This window comes from Leucoraja erinacea, chromosome 5, assembly GCF_028641065.1.
Source record: "Leucoraja erinacea ecotype New England chromosome 5, Leri_hhj_1, whole genome shotgun sequence".
Classification (NCBI taxonomy): domain Eukaryota; kingdom Metazoa; phylum Chordata; class Chondrichthyes; order Rajiformes; family Rajidae; genus Leucoraja; species Leucoraja erinaceus.
This window is the reverse complement of record NC_073381.1, coordinates 39,301,385-39,315,828: the sequence shown is the minus strand read 5'-3', so window position 1 is coordinate 39,315,828 and position 14,444 is coordinate 39,301,385. Positions and strand designations below refer to the sequence as shown.

The following is a 14,444-nucleotide window of genomic DNA, read 5'->3' as shown; positions in this document are numbered from 1 at the left end:
AAACGGTGGCTAAATCGTAAACATTTTGAACAAGTCCTTTATCCATAACTGGTTTGAACAGCGGTTTCAGCCGCACGCCATACCCTTCCGGTCAGAACAGATTCATCTGATGGAATACTTTTCCTGAAATTTTCCTCTAATGTTCTACTTCAAGCTATTAGCTTGTAAAAAATAATTTTAACTCTATTAAATAGAAACTGACTATGTGCTACATCCAGGACATTTTGCAAACATTCTTACGACTGTCTTGAACCTTAACTTCAGGCACTATGTAAAGATCTTGAGAACCATTGCTATAAAATTCAACATTTCAGGCAGTTTTAATCAGTAGGAACAAATCAAAACTTCTTTGCTGAATCTCAATGCACTTAGCTTTGCATTAGAAGTCCTTGTTTGTTGTTACTTCTTATGCCAATTTCCATATATTTCACAGATCAACCAAGATTTAAATATTGCATAAATAGAGCATGGAAAAATTAAAGCACCAAATTCTGAAAGATAAATTCTAAAAAAAAACCTTAAAGTAATAAAATGTGAAAATACAGCTGAACAACAAACCATGCTAACGAACATAAATGATAATTTTCTTATAAGCTTTTGAACTACGTCAAATCACATCTCCATGGCAGGAAAAGTTTTGAAAATTGACACTGGCAAAATCCTGCAGTGGTATTGGTCAAGTTTTCTTGGATTGTAGATTGTGGATTGCAAAAATGGTTAAACCCTCTGCTAGCATTTATTTCAAGAGGGCTTGAATACAAAAACAGTGGTGTAATGCTGAGGCTCTATAAGGCACTGGTCAGGCCGCATTTGGCGTATTGTGAGCGATTTTGGGCACCATATCTGAGGAAGGATGTGGTGGACCTGGAGAGGGTCCAGAGGAGTTTCATAAGAATGATCCCAGAAATTAGTGGGTTAACTTATGATGAGTGTTTGATGGTACTGGGTCTGTACTCGCTGGAATTTAGAAGAATGAGGGAGGGACCTCATTGAAATGCAACAAATAGTGAAAGGTTTGGATAGAGTGGATGTGGAAAGAATGTTTCCACTAGTGGGAGAGTCTAGGACTAGAGGCCATAGCCTAAGAATGAGAAGACGTTCCTTTAGGAAGGAGGCGATGAGGAACTTCTTTAGTCAGAGGGTGGTGAATCTGTGAAATTTTTGATTAGTATGGGTGTCAGGGATTATGGGGAGAAAGCAGGAGAATGGGGTTAGAATGGAGCGATAGATCAGCCATGATTTAATGGCAGAGTAGACTTGATGGGTTGAATGGCCTAATTCTGCTCCTATTACATGTGACCATATGATTAACTAAACACCTTCAAGCACAACTAAGAATTAAGGGTATTTGCCTGTGGAGTGAACAAATTTAAATTATGAAAACGTTTATAATTCCAATCGGCTCTTGAAAAATTGGCATTGGTTATGGTTGATTTTACATTCAAACTAAATGAATGTTTTATTCTCATTTTTTGAGCATTGGCAAAGAGATGCCCCAATTCCAATAAGGTGAAAATCTGTAAAATCATGTTCTGGTCTAGGCTTTACTGTAGTTAATCTGGCACTGAATCTGAGCAAGTTTTTGCAAATGATTTGGGTCTTAGAGCATTCTGATATACTTTTCTATTTCAAATGTACTCAACTCTGTATATGATGCTTTATCTCAAGGGAGAAACAAACACCAAATCACTCAGCAGGACTAACCTGATGCTGGGAGCTGTAGTCAAAAAGACCCACAGCTGCTGCTGCTGCTGAAGAGTCCATGGATACTTGATTGCTTGAATAGTCAAACTGCAAATGATCTAAGCCAACTGTGGCCTCAATGCTGTCTAAATTTTGAGTGTCAGAATTATGAAACTCTTCTCCAGGTGGTTTATTTGCTGTAGCATTGGACAATTGGCCTAAACCTTCTGAAGTGTTCTGGTTTGGACCCAGGCGTTCAGCCATTTCCGTGGGAGGCGCTTGATGGCTTCCAAGAGTACGGCTGTGCAGCATAAAGATACAAATATGGGTTTATAGTTTTCTGTTAAATGCAACATACATACTCTTTAAAAAAGGCAATTGATTTTGAATCATTAAGAAGCTAGCTTAAAAAAAGAGGGGCTTCTCATCGTGTAATTATTAAAACAATCCTTAATTAACATTACAAATACAAATGGATATTGGACATATATTAAAGAGATTTCCGTACATTTCAAATTAATTGGATAAATCCAAATTGGTAACATAATGATGTGCTTAGCGAAAATAACTTATTTTCAATACCAAATTAATTGACACACTAAACAGGTTAATAAACACTGTGGTTCTTAATACTCGAATGATAACCTGTTTATCGTAGGATTCATTAACTAAATATAAAATACACAATTATTGCCAAAAAGGTATCGTACAGTGCCCTCCATGTTTGGGACAAAGACCCATCATTTATTTATTTTCCTCTGTACTCCACAATTTGAGATTTGTAATAGAAAAACAAAAAAAATCACTATGTTAAAGTGCATATTGTCTGATTTTATTAAAGGCCATTTTTACACATTTTGTTCACCATGTAGAAATAACAGCTTTGTTTATACATAGTCCCCCCATTTCAGGGCACTATAATATTTGACACAATAATGTCATGTCAATGAAAGTAGTCATGTTTAGTATTTAGGTGCATATCCTTTGCATTAAATAACTGCTTGAAGTCTGCGATTTATGGACATCACCAGTGCTGGGTGCCTTCTCTGGTGATGCTCTGCCAGGTCCGTATTGCAGCCATCTTTAGCTTATGCTAGTTGTGGGGGCTAGTCCCCTTCAGTTTTCTCTGCAGCATATAAAAGGAATGCTCAATTGGATTCAGATCAGGTGATTGGCTTGGCCACTCATGAATTTACCATTTTGTAACTTTGATAAACTCCTTCGCTGCTTTAGGAGTATGTTTGGCATTGTCTTGCTGTAGAATGAACCGCCAGCCAATGCGTTTTGAGGCATTTGGTTGAAATTGAGCAGATAGGATGTGTCTAAACTCTGTGTCCCCAGAGTCAGAACTAAACATGGAGAGGCAGCATTTAGTTTTCATGCACCTCATATCTGGAACAAACTCCCAGAAAACTGCAGGTCTGCTGCAACTCTCAGCTCTTTTAAATCTAAACTGAAGACTTTTCTGTTTGCCGCTGCCTTTCAGTAAACAATACAATTTATTAATTACCTATACTGCACTGTAACTTCTATTCCTGGTTTTATTCTATTTTAAATATTTTATTTGATTGCTTTTAATTTTGTAATTATTTTATCTGAATAATCTAATAATCGTTTTACATCTAAATGTCATTTTATATGCGTTTCTTTCCAATGCTTTTAATGTTTTATGTAAAGCACTTTGAATTACCTTGTTGTTGAAAGGTGCTATATAAACTTGCCTTGCCTTGCCTAAACACTTCAGAATTAATTATGCTGCTACCGTCCGCAGTTGTATTATCAATGAAGATAAGTGAGCCAGTACCTTCAGCAGCCATACATGCCCAGGCCACAACACCCCCACCACCGTGTTCTGGGGGTGTTGATCTGGGGGTCCTTGTTCACCAGTCAATGAAAGTAAGCATACAGGTACAGCAGGCAGTGAAGAAAGCAAATGGCATGTTGGCCTTCATAACAAGAGGGGTTGAGTATAGGAGCAAAGAGGTCCTTCTGCAGTTGTACAGGGCCCTAGTGAGAGCACACCTGTAGTATTGTGTGCATTTTAGGTGCCCTAATTTGAGGATGGACATTCTTGCTATTGAGGGCGTGCAGCATAGGTTTACAAGGTTAATTCCCAGGATGGCAGGGCAGTCATATGCTGAGAGAATGGACTGGGCTGGGCTTGTATACTCGGGAATTTAGAAGGATGAGAGGGTATCTTATTAAAACATATTAAATTATTAAGGGTTTGGACACACTAGAGGCAGGAAACATGTTCCTGATGTTGGGGGAGTCCAGAACCAGGAGCCACAGTTTAAGAATAAGGGGTAAGCCATTCAGAACGGAGATGAGGAAACACTTTTTCACACAGAGAGTTGCGAGTCTGTGGAATTCACTGCCTCAGAGGGCGGTGGAGGCCGGTTCTCTGGATACTTTCAAGAGAGAGCTAGATGGGGCTCATAAAGATAGCAGAGTCAGGGGATATGGGGAGAAGGCAGGAACGGGGTACTGATTGGGGATGATCAGCCATGATCACATTGAATGGTGGTGCAGGCTCGAAGGACCAAATGGCCTACTCCTGCACCTATTGTGTTTCACAGATGCGGTGGTATGCTTTGGATTTTGGGCAGTTCCTTCACTCCTCCATACTTTACTCTTGTCATCACTCGGATATAAGTTAATTTGTCCACAAACTTTTTCCAGGACTGCGGTTGCTCTTTTAAGTACTTCTTGGCAAACTGTAACCTGGCCATCCCATTTTTGCGGCTAACCAGTGATTTGCAACTTGCAATGTGGCCTCTGTATTTCTGTTCATGAAGTCTTCCGCGGACAGTGGTCATTGACAAATCCACACCTGACTCCTGAAGAGTGTTTCTGATCTGTCGGACAAGTGTTTGGGGATTTTTCTTTATTATGGAGAGAATTCTTCTGTCATCAGCTGTGGAGGTCTTCCTTGACCTGCCAGACTCTTTGCAATTAGCAAGCTCACCAGTGGTCTCTTTCTTCTTAATGATGTTCCAAACAGCTGATTTTGGTAAGCCTATGGTTTGGCTGAGGTCACTAACAGTTTTGTTATTGTTTCTCAGTCTCATAATGACTTTTTTGACTTTCATTGGCACACCTTTGGTCCTCATGTTGATAAACAGCAACAAAGGTTTCCAAATGTGATGGAAAGACTGGAGGACCACTAGGTGCTGAGAGCACTCTTGCACCTGCATTAAGGAGGCAACCAAACGCACCTGAGCAGCCATGTCCCAAACATTATGGTGCCCTGAAATGGGGGGGGGGGGGGGGGGGGGGCGGACTATGTATAGACAGCTGTAATTTCTACATGGTGGAACCAAAATGTATAAAAATGGCCTTTAATAAAATCTGACAATGTGTGTTCTCCTTTTAAAAACATACCGGGTCATGTCTTACATACATGCCCTCCAAAACTGCACATCATTATCAAAGCAAAATGACTTCCAAATTATAGATTTTTTTTTCCCCCAATGGAACATAGGCCATATCCTATTCTGCAGAATATTTTCTCAGAATCGAAAATCGTCCTTGATAAGCGTGGTTGAACTGTTATTCATTGAGAGATACAACTCTTCATCAGCTTCTTTCATTTGTGCCCAAAAATGGGTTTCACTCATATTAAAACAAACCATCAGTTCAAAATAGTACGTTTTTAACTTAGAAGTGACATCAAGACATTAGGAATGCCTATGAGCTGCCGAAGAGTGAAAGTTGCCTATGAGTGATAGAGCTCCCTAAAAGTATTAAAGTCCTTCATGGTTCACAAGACTTTCCCACCTGTTAGAAAACTGCGCTAGTTGCAACTGTCAGCTAACCACTGCTGATATTACTTCTATTTACCATACGAGACTGCAGACCTAATAGTTGATTTGCCTTCTACGATGAACTGTGAACTGACATTAATGTCACTGAAGCACAAATTCTATTTTTCAATTATTTGGGTAAGAGAAGAATAACTGGACATTAGCACATGATCATTGTGAGCAAATTCAATGCACTTCTGCATAAGGTCACTTGCACTGCTTAAACTTTTCTTCCAGTTAAAGTGGCAACAACAGAAGCAATTTCATATTCATATCGTGAGAAGTCTTTATACAAATATAATTACATTAAGTTAACTACTTTCATAAGTATCAAATACATTTTAATCAGCTAACAACTGTTTATTTTAAAATTAAAAGCCAGGCAGCAACATTTAGAATTATCTCAAAACAGATTGCTGCCAATACACTGGATGAATATTTTCCCTAATTCTTGGTATCAAGGACTTACCATTGAACAAGTATTATCTCACTTAAGTCATAGTACTGACCTCATACATGGTCCTCTTAACTCAAAAGTAAATGGATTAAGCCTATCTGCAAAATCTTTCTTCCAACATCAAATACAGCTCCAAACAATCTGAAAAGTCTATATGATGGCTTCTTCCATATTTTTGATCTTAACATATTAATGATCAGGAAGTTCTCTTTTCCAGGTGAACTATAACAACAATTGAGCCCAGCTACTTCTATCCTTAAATTGTTCAATTCAAACTTTCAAAAAAATTGCTTGCTGCGTTTTTGACCGCCCCACCCACCCCTCTAAGTCTATTGGAAATTTGGATATTTCTAATCACAGGAAAGGCAGCAAAACACATGGAACTTTTCTCCCAACAAAACTTTCAAAATCCTGATGGCTGAACAATTGCAGGAAGTACTTATCTACGGGTACATGTAGTGAATGGAACAGAATGCCCCGGGGTAATAAAAATTATGAAAGAAAACTTAAATGAGCAAATACACCAAATATGACTGCCACATTATGATTTAAGAATGTAAAAATTGCACTGTAAAGAATGAAAAAAATGTGGCTTCAAGTAAACCTTAAACAATGCAAGCCATTTCTCTATCCAAATTAAAATCAAGGCATGATACAAGTTTGCAAAAAAAATGTAACCATTCATCTTCCAAAATTATCTAGCATAAAATTGTGATTATAAAGTGTTTCTAAAAATTGGTATTAGCCGACAACAGTATATATTGTTAAGGCAACTGTTAGTACACTGAATGATTATTGTGACACAAGTTTTCTATTTATTTTGCCAGTTCTTGAATATGCCTATATAGGATAGCGCATGGCAATGCCAAAAGTAGATAAAACTTAAGGGAGCAACAAGAATTTATATTTTGCCCTGTTGCTTACATTTGGAAACAAGGAATTTCAATTCATCCTTATACAATACATATGCCTGGTCTGCTCAAACCTGCATTGCTAAAAGACTTGGAACCAGACTATCTGATCACTTTACTATATGCAACACTTTAAGAAAATAAATTTGACAGCTTAAAAACCTTTACAGAATTTTTGAATACCAAAATTAGACACTTACTTGAAGTCTTTGCAGTCTGTATCTATTCCATTCTGCAAAACTAGCCCATTAGCTTTGGAAATATCATCTCCTTGTTTCAGATCTCTATTTTTATCTTCCTCGAATGGTGATGATTTCCCTTTCTGATCAGCCTTGTCATTCTCATCAGGCTCTGGGTCTCCAGCACCCTAATGAAACAAATCCACTAAGGCAGGTATACTACAGAGGCAAACTGTTCAGTGTCCTCATCATTAGTTTACATCAGGATATTTTCATGCAGAACCTTGCCAAATATTTAAAATGCCCTGGAGGACATTTATAAGCCTTTCAAGGTAAAAGTTGTATTTCCTCCAAAATATTAAATGTCATAAAGACAAGGTAAGCCCCTGGTTCAATCTCCAGTCTATCTCAATCCAACAGATCTCAGCTGAATAGTGGCAAGGCTGCTAAGATTGACTTCAATGATCTTTGTTTAAAATTTGCTCTGGCACCAAATCATAATCCAGCAATCTTTCCAGGAAATCTGTATAGGATATGAAAGAAGTTAAGGCTAGCTCTATTTTCTCTCCATAAAATATACTCCAATTAGAGCTTCATTTTCTTTCATCAATCATCTTCAAAAATGTTTCACCTTATAAATGTTTTACCTTATAGATAAGATTCATTTGTTTAATGTTTCGTCTTGTCCCTAAACTCATGATTTTGAACTTATCATTGCATTGTTTTGTAGCTCAGTTTGGTACTTTGTATATTTAGTTTATGCTCAACATTTCTTTCACAAGTTCATAAGTTATAGGAACAGAATTGGGACATTCGGCCCCATCAAGTCTACTCTGCCATTCAATCATGGCATATTTCTTTATATAACAATCTACAAAGAAATTGAGATAAATTGCAGTGATTTTACAGTTAGTAGAAACAAAATCGTGCACACTTAGAAAGAAGTAGAAAGAGCCAGTGTGGTAGGATACGTTAACTGTTTTTTCTTTAATTTCTAATATCAATCATTATTATGCTTTACTCAAAGTATATTAACTTTATATTTAGAGTGTTTGGCTTTGGCAAAAATCATGCCCCAAAGGTTCATGCATTTCACTTTAGATAGATGCTAATTTTCCATGAGTGATCTGGACTGTGGATGTCTTCATTCAATGGCAATGGGCTGATTTTGAATTATTTTGCACCTACAAATCTTACAGGCATTTCCAGCAAGTGTCACTACACAGCAACACAGGGACATAGTCAAAGATCTGCTCCCTGATCAGCAGCCAACTGCAATAACCATTATTCCCAAGCTGCAATAAGTAGGAGCAGTCATCAGCCAGATACAAGCAGTTTAAAGTACGAGGAAAATGATGACAAGGAGACCATTACATCGAATCACTGGTATACTTTGATATTTGGAAGCACATACCTACATTTCCAGTAATTGTTTAAAAGCAGGAAACCCAAAGGTAATAAAATTGTATGTCAAATATCACCTCAATTTAAATTATAGGAACTTACAAAGCAGATAGAGGTCAAACTAATGTGCAACATCAGGCTAATATCAGATAATCAACATTAAAGTGGATTTCCAAGTGGAGGAATGGATAATGTCTGGATACACTAAAAAAAACGATGAAATATGCCAGAATGGTGCACCTGAATGGCTGAAATTACTTGAATAATTTTAATTTATGAATTACTCTTTCAGGAATACTGCCCTCTAGAGTAAATTAATAAATTACTTTCATTGAATTGAATAGCAAATGACTAATGAAAGGTATTTGCACTAAAATGAAAAGACCAAGGGAAAATGGAGAGGATTAGATCAAAGCATACAATGTTTCTTAATACCAAGTGGATTGTCACCAGATTCTTGCCACAAAATTAAACAGCATTTGGTTTAACCATTGCTGCAAATAATTGATCATTCTATGCTGTTTGTTTGTTGTTTCATTTGTGCACCACAAGTACCCACTGTAAGTTAGCCAATTCTTTCTTAAAATAAATATTCACCTTATATTTGATAGCCACACTCTACCTCCACACTGAGAATTAGTTAATTATACTGCAATACTACCAGGTTTACATTTATACCGGCCCCCTAAAGGAACTCAACAAAGAACAATGAACTATCTTTACTGTTACATTTTTCCACTGTTCCATCTTATATTTTAAGACTCGTTTGAAAAGTTCCAAAACAAACCTGTAAAGTTTAGTATTTTCTTCTGTACATTGAAAATAGAGGAAAGTTTTCTCAAAATTTCTCAATAAGTGCACTTTTTTAATGATATATACAAAAATCCCTTAAAAATATGAAAGAATGTTACAGTGAAGCTAATGTGAGATCTCATAGGCTCGGTGGGCCAAAGGGCCTCCTTCCATGGTGTAAGGAAATATAAAATAGGTTAAATTAATTTATGCCACTACATATAAAATACATTGCTGAGCAACACTCATTCACTGTATAGTTTAGTTTAGTTTAGTTTACAGCACAGAAACAGGCCCTTCAGCCCACCAAGTCCGCATCGACTAACGATCCCTGCAAATTAACAACTATCCTATACACTCTAGGGACAATTTTATATTTATACCAAGCCAATTAACCTACAAACCTTTGGAGTGTGAGAGGAAACCAAAGATCTTGGAGGAAGCCCATGCAGTCACAGGGAGAACGTACAGACAGAACCTGTAGTCAGGATTGAACCCAGATCTCTGGCGCTGCAAGCGCTGTAAGGCAGTAACTCTACAGCGGTGCCACTATGTCATATCTCACATTCCAAATGTTTTAGTCTTGAATTATACATTTCCTTCCTATCTCTCAGAATATCTTATTTTCCAATAAAAAAATATCTAACTACCTAATCTTTCTGTTATAAACTGTTTGCCACATGTGTACATTATGTCTGGGAAGACCTGTTCATCTCTTAAAGTACCATGAATCTTATCCAAGATGCATAACACAGCCCTAAATTTCTATCATGCCATAAACCATAATATATCTAAAGTCCCACCCAGAAATTGTGTCAATGTTCAATACCGGTGAACAATGAAATATTGGGGCAAATGAGAAGTACTTGGACAAAGCAGCTTAAGGGCTGCTGCATATAAGGAAGGGAGGCAGTTAAGCCGAGGGAGGAGTTGGAATTATAGGAACAAAATGCAACCAGTTGAAAGCTTGACTTCCAATGAGAAGACGAATTAAAGAGAATGGTGTCTTTTCCTCCTGTTTTGTTTCAGCTTTCATAATAATCGCAGCTAACAAAACCAATACAAGCATAGATGACCAAAACACAACCACATGTGGCTGAAGTTTTGATACAGGCAAGATAAACTATTAATTAACTAGGCCACTGAAGACTATCAATTTGCAACTAACAAAGAATACACCTTAAAACAGATTAGGAAGAGGCAAGGTAATACTGTAAATGACTTGGAAAGACCTGGGCAGTTGATGGTGAGTAGAAAAGACATTGAAGAGGACAATACTTAAATGGAGATGTTGCAAGAAGATGGACGAGACAATGTGACCACAGCATCAGAGGCAGTTTGTATGGTTGGTGCTTGATATTACAGCCAAATAGGAAATGAACAGATACATGGACAAGCAAATTGTATAATCAGTAATTAAGTCAGTGGCAGTACATTACGAGAATTGGAAAAAGCTTGGAGTGGCACCTTTATGTGTTACCAGATTGGCTAGATCAGACGTCAGTGCTCTTAGGATCTACTGCCGGTAAAGAGACATCAATGCCAGGAGACCAACATGGGAGATGCTGAAGGGGCAGGAGAAAACTATTCAAAAAACCAAAAAAGCGAAAGATAATATGCCCACGAGGAGGAATGTGGAGCTCAACATTTCTCGTGCACAAGGAGTTAATTTCTAACCAATGAATCAAATTAAATTACTGAGATTTCATTAGTAATCCCCACAGACTTGGACATGGTTCTGTTGCTTATGACAAAGAAAACAATTTACACTGCATACTTCAATAATTTAGAAACATAGAAAATAGGTGCAGGATTAGGCCATTCGGCTGAGCAAGCACTGCCATTCAATATGACCATGGCTGATTACCCAGAATCAGTAACCTCTTCCCGCTTTTTCCCCCATATCCCCCCCTTGATTCTGTTAGCCCGAAGAGCTGTATTTAACTCTCTCTTGAATACATCCAGTGAATTAGCCTCCACTGCCTTCTCTGGGAGAGAAGTCCACAGATTCACAACTCTCTGGCTGAAAAGGTTTTTCCTTATCTCAGTCCTAAATGGCCTACCCCTTATTCTTAAACTGTGAGCCCTGGTTCTGGACTCCCCCAACATGGGGAACATCTTTCCTGCATCTAGCCTGTCCAACCCCTTTTAATTGTATATGTTTCTATAAGATCCCCTCTCACCCGTCTAAATTCCAGTGAATATAAGCCCTGTCGATCCATTCTTTCATCATAGTCCCACCATCCCGGGATTTAACTTGGTGAACCTATGCTGCACTCCCTCAATAGCAAGAATGTCGTTCCTCAAATTAGGAGACCAAAATTGCACACAATGCTCCAGGTGCGGTCTCACTAGGGCCCTGTACAACTGCAGTAGGACCTCCTTGCTCCTATACTCAAATTCTCTCGCATTGAAGGCCAACATGCCATTAGCTTTCTTCGCTGCCTGCTGTACCTACATGCTTACTTTCAGTGACCGATGTACAAGGACACCCAGGTCTCGTAGCACCCCCGCTTTTCCTAGACTGACACCATTCAGATAATCACAAAAAGCTGGAATAACTCAGCGGGACAGGCAGCATTTCTGGAGAAGGAATGGGTGATGTTTCAGGGCGAGACCCTTCTTCTGACTGCAGTCTGATGAAGGATCTCGACCAGAAACTTCACCCATTCCTGTTCTCCAGACATGCTGCCTGTCCCGCTGAGTAACTCCAGCTTTTTGTGTCTATCTTCGGTTTAAACCTGCATCTGTAATTCCTTCTTACACCATTCAGATAATCTGCCTTCTTGTTCTTGCCACAAGTGGATAACCACACATTTATACTGCACATGCCATGCATCTGCCCACCTACCCAACCTATCCAAGTCTCCCTGCAGCCTCATAGCATCCTCCTCACAGCCCCCACTGCCACCCAGCTTTGTGTCATTTTCTCTTTTTAAAAAGCAAGCACACACACACACATGTAGTTGAATTCTAAATTTCTACTTATGCTGATTTTAATTTAACAAATTACATAGTCCAGTAGCAATAAATGTGAAATCATTAATCAAGTGCAAAGTTTCATTGTGATTGAAATGGAACAAAGTTGAAAATTATGAACCAATGAAAAACCTGAGTGAGTTGGAATACTCATCTCACTTTTGGAGGATCCATGAATGTTTTTGTTTCTTTTAGATCAAACAAGATAAAGGGATGGTTCAACAGAGGTGTTAGAAATTATAAGATGAAATTGACAGCTGATTTGTTTTTATATACATAGGCCCTCATTGACTGATAACAGATTTCAGTTATAGCAGACTGAACTACCGATAGCTGTCCACGCCACACCTGGCTCACACAACCTCACACGATAGAGCCTGCGCCGCCTCCCCAGCATCTTCCAGCACCTGCTGCCCCCGCGCCGTCTCCGGCTTGCAGGCTTGACCTTCTGCAACCACCAACGGCCTACACAGCTTCCTTAGCTGCTGCAAGGCTGTGCCTGCTGCTGCTGACTCTCACCTGCACTCCGGCTGCCCACAGGCCACCACCATTGGCTTCATCAATCCTTGCCTCTCCTCCAGCTGGGGTCATCAACTCTCCTCAATTCCAGGCCCAGTTCCAGGCCAAGAGTCTGAAGAAGGGTCATCCCAAAACGTCACCTATCCATGTTCTCCAGAGATGCTGCCCGACCCACTGAGTTACTCCAGCACTTTGTGTCCTTTTGTGTATTAACCAGCTACTACAGTAGCTTGTTTCTTATACATGTACAATACCTTCTCATTTACAGCGGACAATCGGCAATAACTGACAGCATTTCCCCTATCATGGTCTGCTATAACGAGGGTTTACTGTATACGACTCTTGGCTGTTGTTGCTATCTAAGAGGACAATGCATACTTGTTAATGACCCCTTGTCTGCCTGTGAGCGCAAATAGAGGGAGATGATTGAGGATAGTAGAGTTGGGGAAAAGTGTTGGAATTGAGAGATGCAACTGGATATGGAACTGCTGTAAAACTGAGAGCTTCTGTGAAGTTAAAAAAACTGTTTCGCCTGTTACTTTAATTGTAGATCCCACCAACTACTCTGCCTTTTGCCTCCTGCGTTGTTCCTGTATAAATTTAAGAAACACCATTTTATATACCCAACTTTCCTCTGTGTCATAACCAGCCAATTCTGATGCAAGGTCACCTACAGTGCCCTCCATAATGTTCGGGACAAAGACCCGTCATTTATTTATTTGTGTCTGTACTTCACAATTTAAGATTTGTAATAGAAAAAATAACCACATGTAGTTAAAGTGTCAGATAAAGGCCATTTTTATACATTTTGGTTTCACCATGTATAAATTACAGCAGTGTTTATACGTAGTCCCCCCATTTCAGGGCACGAGAATGTTTGGGACACAGCAATGTCATGTAAATGAAAGTAGTCATGTTTAGTATTTTGTTTCATATCCTTTGCATGCAATGACTGCTTGAAGTCTGCGATTCATGGACATCACCAGTTGCTGGGTGTCTTCTCTGATGATGCTCTGCCTGGCCTGTATTAGAGCCATCTATAGCTTATGCTTGTTATGGGGGTTAGTACCCTTCAGTTTTCTCTTCAGCATTTAAAATACATGCTTAATTGGGTTCAGATCGGATGATTGACGTGACCGCTCAAGAATTGACCATATTTTAGCTTTGAAAAACTCCTTTGTTGCTTTAGCAGTATGTTTGAGATCATTGTCTTGCTGTAGAATGAACCGCTGGCCAATGAGTTTTGAGACATTTGTTTGAACTTCTATATACTTCAGAATTCATTATGCTACTAACATCAGCAATTGTATCATCAATGAAGATAAGTGAGCCAGTACCTTCAGCAGCCATACATGCCCAGGCCATAACACACCCACCATCGTACAATACAATACAATACAATACAATACAATACAATTTATTTATTGTAATTTGAACCCAGAGGTTCAAACGAAATTTGGTTTCTGCAGTCATACAAACAAGAAGAAGAACCAAGACACAACACAATTTACACGAACATCCATCACAGCGAATCTCCTCCTCACTGTGATGGAAGACAAAGTCTTATCTCTCCCCTGCACTCCTCGTTCTCCTCCCGATGTCAGAGTCAAAGCCCCCGGTGGGCGATGGTAAATAAGTCCCGCGGCAATTATAAAGCCGCGCCAGGGTGATGCAAGGCCGCGCTCCGGCTTTTGGTGTTGGAGTCCTGGCGTGC

General features: G+C 39.0%; 1 protein-coding gene across 6 annotated transcripts in view; it reads right to left on the bottom strand.

The window, feature by feature from the left end:
• Positions 1-14,444, bottom strand: part of LOC129697135 (pumilio homolog 2-like) — a 98,745-nt gene that overhangs the window by 50,181 nt on the left and 34,120 nt on the right. For 4 of the 6 annotated variants that reach the window (XM_055635382.1, XM_055635386.1, XM_055635381.1 and 1 more), the window contains exons 6-7: positions 7,058-7,224; positions 1,705-1,984 (exon numbers count right to left, since the gene is read on the bottom strand). The exons of the other annotated variants lie outside the window; for them this stretch is intronic. In XM_055635382.1, coding sequence (XP_055491357.1) covers positions 1,705-1,984; positions 7,058-7,224 — 447 coding nt within the window. The remainder of the gene's footprint in view (positions 1-1,704; positions 1,985-7,057; positions 7,225-14,444) is intronic. 6 annotated transcript variants of the gene reach the window in all.